General features: G+C 34.2%; 1 protein-coding gene across 1 annotated transcript; it reads right to left on the minus strand.

The window, feature by feature from the left end:
• Positions 1-438: 438 nt before the first annotated feature.
• s100z (S100 calcium binding protein Z) lies at positions 439-7612 on the minus strand. Its single transcript, XM_053478641.1, has 3 exons — positions 7552-7612; positions 5830-5989; positions 439-1005 (listed from the first exon to the last, which is right to left on the minus strand). Exons 2-3 carry the CDS (start codon positions 5968-5970, stop codon positions 853-855), a joined length of 294 nt encoding a protein of 97 aa, XP_053334616.1. The 5' UTR covers positions 5971-5989; positions 7552-7612; the 3' UTR covers positions 439-852.
• Between the last annotated feature and the right edge of the window lie 810 nt (positions 7613-8422).

The raw sequence follows: 8422 nt of genomic DNA on the forward strand, positions 1-8422 counted from the left end.
GCTTATGGTTCAGAAGGTCCCAGGTTCAAACCCCATGACCAACAAGTTGCTGCCATTGGCCAAGGCCCTTAACTGCTTAGATGTATAATAAGATACAAATGTTTAATGCACACTGACAACTATCTGGATAGATGTTAAAACATTTCCACCATTTATACTGTAGGTGCTAGCCAATGCTACCGAAAAATAAAAGGAAATGGCAACTTTTAAAATAAAATAAGGAGGTGATGCTTTTCTAAAATAAATAAATAAATTACATGCACCAAAGACAAAAGAGACTGCTCGAAAAATTATCAAAAGGTGAATTTTTATAATAGGTCCCCTTAATTAAACAGAAAATTTTCTGTGCATAATAATATTTATTCCAAAAACAAAACAAACAGAAGTCAAAAAGGCTCATCACAAAGAGGTTTTATTGAATATATTGTATACTATTTTGATTATATTTATTAACAGCAATTATCTATTAAATAAAATCTATGACAAATTCTGATACACACAACAGAAATCCCCTGATTTAACCTGCATACAATTTAGCATGTAAAAGCAAGGATTTTAATGGAAGTAACCCAGTAATTCTGATTTTGGCAATAATATTAAATGGATCATATCCATTTAATTTTTTCTCCAATAGTCATATTTTTAATGGATACATTTCACAAATATATATACAGTGAATATTATTTAAGTGGGACATTTTCTGATTCAGATAAACACACAAACATGACACACACTATCATCCACACAAGGATTTACACACTTTATTTGTGCACATTTACAATTACAATCTAAAAGGGGAAGTTTTAGCACAGTATTATAACATATATTTTATAGAGTGTGACAGCTGCACTCTCATTTGTTTTTCTGCACTTCCTGAAAGAAGTCATTACAGGCAACAGTCAATGCTGCCACCAGTACCACAAACTCGTTAAAATCAACTTCATTGTCTTTATTGGAGTCAAGATCATTCATAATTTTCTCCACAAGCATAGGGTCCTTTTGTGACTAAAAGGGGGAGACAGAGAGCAACAGATTATTTAGATGTTTTATTTGTGGAAATAATTTAAATAGACAATGTCAACTTAATAAATATTAATACAAATACGCAGAGGGCTACAGGACAGTTGAAGGCATGTTGAGATTCTATTTTTCTCATTATAATTAAAAGTTGTTATTTATTTATTAAAAAGTTGTGTTATCATAACCTTTAAAAGTGCCTATAAACTACTACAGTGCCTTGAAACGTATTTACCCCACCTTAATTCTTCTATTTTTGCATACTTGTCACACCTACTGGTATCAAATATTTAAATAAAATTAAAGACAATGACAACCTAAATAAACACAAAATACAGTTCTTAAGTTATTTTTAAAAGAAAAAAAATCCAAATGGCTCTGTGTGACAACACATTGTACCCTTACTTATTCAACCAACCAAATAACCAGTTTTTATTGATAATTGCCTTCAATTAGACTACACACATCCAGACTTGATAATTGGTGCTAAAGATGGACAGCCAACTTAAAGGTGGCAGGTAAGTCTGTAGAATTCCCCAGAAAACTCTAGAAGATATAGAAGGAGCTTATTACTGTACTAGATTTGGAGGACAGGTTACCTGTAGCTTTGTATGTAGCTACAAGCTGTTCAGTAAATAGCACTATATATGTACAGTATGTAAAGAAAACTACTCAACAGAACATAAACCTAATTTGTAAAGCTTGAAGAAATAATGTGTACATGTGTAAAGCTTGAAAATATGTAAATGGGATAGGTTTTTCATTTGAAGCAGCTACAGAAACTACTGTTTTAGAACACTTGCAAATTTTTTATTATTTTTTTTGTTTAGTGATTTATTTTTCTACATTCTACAACAATACTAGGCATTTCAAAACTATAAAATAACACATATGGGATTGGGTAATCACATAACAACAAGAAAAAAAACAGTTAGTTGTTTTTGTTGCAGAGGTCAGCCTTTCTGTAATAGTTCTTGCAAGAACAGTATTCTCAAGTCCATTCGCAAAATTCTCAAACACCATAATAAAACTGGCTCTCATAAAGACCATCCCAGGAGGGCGAGACCAAAAGTCTTTACAGAGCATAAGTAGCAGAACCATCTCAATATCAACTGTTTATTAATATTAAGGAGATTAATGCATTTTTTGGATGCCTTCAGCATTCCTTTACAATGTAGAAAGAAATAAAAATCAGGAACCATCATGGAGTTAGAAAGTGTTCTAAAACTTTTGAACGGTAGTGTATATTGTTAGATGAATTACATAAAACACTTAAAACAATTGTAATGCAGCCGTTTTTTTCTGGACACTTCTTGCCAAGCTCTCTTTGGGTTGGCAACAAGAATAAAAAGCAACCCTTGTTACAAAAAGCCCCTTATGTACCAGAGGTTATTGTGCTTAGATGATTATATTGGAATGCTAGGTCACAGTCGAAGCATCATTAACAAATCCACAAACTAAGGTAAAGAGGGTGCCAATTCTGAGGAAGCTGACAGGTTATTTCAAATACAGTGAAACCTTGGATTGCAAGTAACTTGGTCTGCAAGTATTTTGCAAGATGAGCTAATTTTTAAAATAAATTTTAACTTGATAAATGAGCGAGGTTTTGACATAGGACTAACATATGTGCTTTGTCTGCCAAGCATCACATGATCACAACTGAGCCAACTGTACAAGCAAAAGCAGCAGTGGAAACCAAAGACTTTTCATCCATCTAAGGGAAATAGGCATCTATTCTGTTCGATATGGGCAGAATGAGCAGTAAAAGTGAAAAGGCATATAGGAAATGGTTTGGATAGTCACCCCTAGTAAGCTTGTGCCTCTTGCTACAATTAGGACACATTTCTGTCTGTAGTGTTTGGTATCCTGCTGCAAGGTGATTTCCCACTTCTGAAAGTGTTGTAGTTGCAGTAAGCCAATTGAGAATATCATTGCCAGTAGTAATCCTAGCATCCTTAACATGGAATCATAGCATTCTCATTGTAGATTGTTTTAGAGTCTACAAGAGAAGGTTATTATTATTAATAATAATAATAATAATAATAATAATTGCATATTGCAGGATTTCCATTGATTTGGAATATCACTTCTTGTCCTTTCACTTCACAACTGCAGGTCTTTCCAGCATCGTAACCCAAAAAACTCAAAAAATGAGAAATCTAAATGGAATGGCATTAATAATCTAATGTTCAACAGTGTATTTTTACACTGCATTTCTTTTTTTAGTGCAAGTAATCATATGGTGCTAAATACCAATTGGCTAAAGACAAAGACAAACATAGCAAAAGAAACCTCACAGCCCACACAGATAAGCATGATGCCACATTAATCACCAAGAATCAAGGTTTAAATCCACCTGGGTGGGCTTAGTCAGCTTTACCCACAGTCAACGCAAGGGATCTTTCGCGATCTAGACATTGCATCTCCAAGATGGCTTGGTTAATCACTTAGTTTATTGTAAAGAAATGATGTATTCATTATATGAAGGGAAAAATACATATACTAAAACTGCATTTGTCAAAACCCATCTAACTTAAAAGGGCAAAATTCTGAGAGGGGTGATAGCTAATAAGAATAACCATGCTAAAGATGGACAGACAATTTAAAAGTGGCAGGTAAGTCTGTAAAATTCCCCAGAAAACTCAATAAGATGTAAAAGGAGCCTATTACTAGATTTGGAAGACAGGTTACCTATAGCTCTGTATGTAGCTACAAGCTGTTCAGTAAATAGCACCATACAGTATATGTACAGTATGTAATGAAAACTACTCAACAGAACATGAACGTAATTTGTAAAGCTTAAAGAAATAATTTGTGCATGTGTAAAGCTTGAAAATATGTAAATAGGATAGGTTTTTTAAATTTAAAGCTGTGAAGTATTTTTTGTTTGTTTATTGTCATTGCTCTCCATACAGTAAGGTGCAAATACACAACAATGTATCTTAGTAGTGCAGATTAGTAAATACACAGGAGAATAAATACACAGAACCCAAGCATTCTCACTCACTCTCTCTTTATTATTATTATTATTCTCTATACTGCTCATTCTGTACAGTGAAAGGCCTGGACAGGGTGCCAATCCATCTTAAGACAAAAGTATGTACACACTCACACACTACAGGCAATTTTTAAACACCTATTATGAAATCCTTTAAAAGGTTAATCGTTATCTCTCTTTCTTTTCTCTTTCCCCCCTCTCTCCCCCTCTCACCTCCCTCTTCCTGTCTCTCTCTGCTGAGCTACACATGCTGCTCCTAAGATGCCAATGATCCAGACCCCCCTCTGCCCTCTGGACCTGTCTGACTCATCCTTGTGCCCTACTTCTGGCTGAAGATCTTGTCGCATGGTCTGATTGTGATCCGTGTATTGACAGAGGATGGTTCAAAATTACCATAAAGATGGTCCTGGCTTTGGCTGATGCAGACAGCTGTTTACTGAGGACTTGTGACTGCTGCGCTTTCAATAACAAACTGGACTCCATATTACTTAAACACATCATCTGTTATATTGAACTTCCAGCACCCTAACACACCATATGACTGAAAGAAAATCCTGCTATACATTATCACCCGAATGAGGATGGGTTCTTTGTTGAGTCTGGGTTTCCTTAAGATATTTTTTCCATTGCCATTTCAGGGAGTTTTTTCTTGCTATCATCACACTCGGCTTGATTATCAGGGACAATCTGATCATTTTGATTCATGTATATTTTCTCATATTCTCTCAATTACCGTATATTTTTATATTGTAATAATTGAGACAGTGATCTTGGTTAAAAGCACTATACAAATAAAATGGACTGGAATTAATCTGTGGGACTGTGGGAGGAAACCAGAATACCCAGAAGAACATCAAGCAAGCACATGGAGAGAATGCAAACTCCACTCACACGGACCCAAAGGCAGGACTTAAATTTTTGATCCTGGAGGTGCAAGACCTAACTAGTAGTAGGAGTGTAGTAGTAATGCTAACCACTACTTATAATTATGTGTTTGTCCCTGATGTGCAAGCTGAGTGGGTGGCAAGGAAAACATCTCAGAGAAGAAAACTTAAGAGGAAGCAGACTTAACAGTAAACCCATCCTCATTTGGGTGATATCAGGAAGATATAGCAGGGATTGGTTTAGATTGTCTTAACGTGCTGTGAATCTTAAAATTCAGTATAAAGTGAAAGGTGTTTAAGTTAATATGAAGCTCATTTTCGTTGTTGGAGACTAGGAATTTCAGTCCTAAACCATTGAGCGACTGCAGTCACAAGCAATCATAAAAATCCGCCTGCATCAGCTGGGACTGGCTTGATAAAGCTTCTAATCTGGCCTAAAAGGAAATTAAAGTTGAATTTTGGACAGTAAATAGAACTGGATTAAAAGATATAATGCTGGTCTTGTGGATTTCAAAAATATCTAGCTTACCGTTGTATTATAGCATGACAATACTGTAAAAGTGGCTGGATGTCAGGGATGTTATGTGATTCTTCAGCCTGGCAATCACTTTCTAAGTATCTTAAATGTTTTCTCTAAAATTTTATTAACCTAAAACTTTAAAAACTATTTTCTGGTAAAATGCATTACTAATTCAAGTTCAGGTTCTAATGACGGAATACATTCCATAGATGTGGTATTTATGACTGTTATTGTTATTTATCAACAAATGAACAAATATATGTATATAAATGAATATTTTAAATTACTTCTTATCTACTTCTTATCTGTGTCCAAAAAATGTGTGTGTGTGTGTGTGTGCGCGCGTTTGTGTGTGTGTGCGCGCGTTTGTGTGTGTGTGTGTGTGTGTGTGTATGTGTGTGTGGCCTTACTGTGAGGAAGTCGGTGAGCTCACTGTTCAGAAGCTCTTTCAGCTCTCCTTTGTTCAGTTTATATTTGTCTCCCTCATTACCAGAATAGTTGTAGAAGACACGGATCAGAGCGTCCATTGCTCCCTCTAGCTGGCTTGGCATGTTCACTGCGCAAAGTACACTGCACACAAACAAGATCATTTTATTTAGAAAAAGCACATACAAAATACTGTATATCTAATTTCTAAAGCTGTACTACAGGATCAAATTGAGCACTGATTTGAGCAAATTGAGAAATAAGCCTCAGTTCTGGGTAAACAATCTCCAGACCATCTGTCCATGCATAAGAATTTCATCAGTACACCTTCATATACTACTAGTCATATACAGTACATTTACTGTATAACTTGAACGGAAAAAATTAAGGAAAGTATGTAGTAGACTACAATTATGCATTATTCAAGAAAGTGGCATGTAGAGGCAAAAATGTATTTCAGTGAAGCAAATATTGTCTGAAAATAAAGATTTTATTCATTAAAGCCTTAAAAACAACATAACAAACACTGCAAAACAGTGTTATAGTTTAAAACTAATGAGATGTTATATGAGAATATGTTACTAGATTTTTTGTGCCTAAACAATAACATCATTTATAAATAATATTAATAGTTATTGTTCTTGTATTACTTATATAAAAAAAATACCTGAACTAAGCACAACACATGGGTATGTATCATTCACTGGATATGACACTCTAATTTGCCATATCTGCTTCCTCAGAGGCTTATACTGTTTTGGTAAGGTTCTGAATCATACTCCACTGACCCAGCTTATTACTCTTATCTTACAATAAGTGTGATTCTGGTGGAGAATGATCTGTCTGTCATGTTACTACTATGTGTGTGACATTTCTATCTCTTCTGTCTATTAATAACATAAAGATTGTGACTGTTAATATCAACAACTCCTCCCTCTTAGCTGCCTAATTTCCATCGTCACACATATAGACCTGACTCGACTTGCCACGCCCAACACTTCCTTCAATTACATAACAGTTAATTTATTTAAAGGACTAAATATTAAATGAAAGGAATAAAGATATAATACGACATCTAACCACTTTTATTCTAATTCACACTTACGAAATACATGTACTGTACAAATAACCTACAAATATGTACATATATACTGGATATAAGTTCTGCTTTTAGCAATTTCTATGACATGCTGTGCATGAAGTAATTATAAAACATTATTTAATATATATTTGTATTGTTTATACTACTGTTTTGTTTTATATTTATAATTGCTTATGACATTAATATTAATCATTTAACTGCAAATCAAGCATTTTTAGGTTATCCAGATGGGATGTGGAGTTAAATTAAAGATAAAATTATGAACATGATGGAAGGAAACAGTGATATTTAAATACACTAATTTTATTGTATGGATTGACTATTTTCGCAACTTTTCCTTAAACTGCACAAATGAAAAAGTCATAAAATATACTATGCACAAAAAAACAACACTATTAAATAAAATTCATAACCTACAAAATGTGACGCTGATTAAACACTATACTGTGGCCTCCATGTTCTGAAAATATACACCATGGTCATATAAATTGCCTATGTTTAACTATACAATACAGAAATATGTATCATAATTAAACATAATTAAATAAATCAATTATAAAGTATAATGTTAATTCTAAAAATTATTGTGAGCAAGCAAGCTTACCTGAGTATGGCAAATAAGTGATGTCTTGGACAGATGGTCTGGTCTCTAGAAGCGTGTGAGAGTTATGAAAGACCAAGGTGAATAGTGCCTAAGGGTGGTAAAACAAGTTGTTTTTGAATTTCATTTCGAGCGGGGCCCTCCTCCGTTGTTGTGGTGACATGTGACGATTGAGCTAAGGCCCCATGGTGATTCCATAATCTTTTCTGATGCTTGTTACACACCTGCACACACAATTAACCTTGACATACATCCACATACCCACTGTATGTTACACATACACTGTTATGAACACAAATGATAGGCAAGGAGCAAGTACATAAAATCATTGTAGTTTTCTGAGAATTAAGCAGGGACAGGCTTATTGTGAATTAAAACCACATCATGCCAGGCTGAAAATAAACACTTAAGCTAGACATGGAAAGTCAAGCCAGTCTGATCAATGAAGATGCCCATTTTTATTATGGTATCTTTTTTTTTTTTTTTACTTTACCCATATTAAAGCTCTTTTTAGCATTATCTGCCATTTCATGTAAAAGGGGTTCAAGTCAGGACCCATTATGGTACTTCAATTCTAGCACTTATACAAAATTAAATAAAATATTTTCTTGTGGTCATCATAACATGTAGTGAGTAAAGGATAATACTAATTTAATAAGTATCTGATGTTTATTTTAAATTATGATTATGAAAAGACATGTAATGCGTAAATATTTAAAGTTACTTGTGTAACTTTACTCAAGTGTGTGCAAAGATGTAAACCCAGACAATCAGTGTGGACACCAGGCAATTATATAATGCCTGGTGTCCCCTGAAGCACTGTTTCCTATGACATCATATGGCCTACTGGACAACATCAAAGTTACCCAAAAAA

Source organism: Clarias gariepinus, chromosome 19 (genome assembly GCF_024256425.1).
Source record: "Clarias gariepinus isolate MV-2021 ecotype Netherlands chromosome 19, CGAR_prim_01v2, whole genome shotgun sequence".
In the NCBI taxonomy this organism is placed as follows: domain Eukaryota; kingdom Metazoa; phylum Chordata; class Actinopteri; order Siluriformes; family Clariidae; genus Clarias; species Clarias gariepinus.

Coding starts and splice junctions, on each gene's coding strand:
- s100z (XM_053478641.1), bottom strand. CDS start 5,970: ATGCCAAGCCAGCTAGAGGGAGCAATGGACGCTCTGATCCGTGTCTTC. Junction 1,006..5,829: donor AGCTCACCGACTTCCTCACA/GTAAGGCCACAC, acceptor TCCCCCTTTTAG/TCACAAAAGGACCCTATGCT.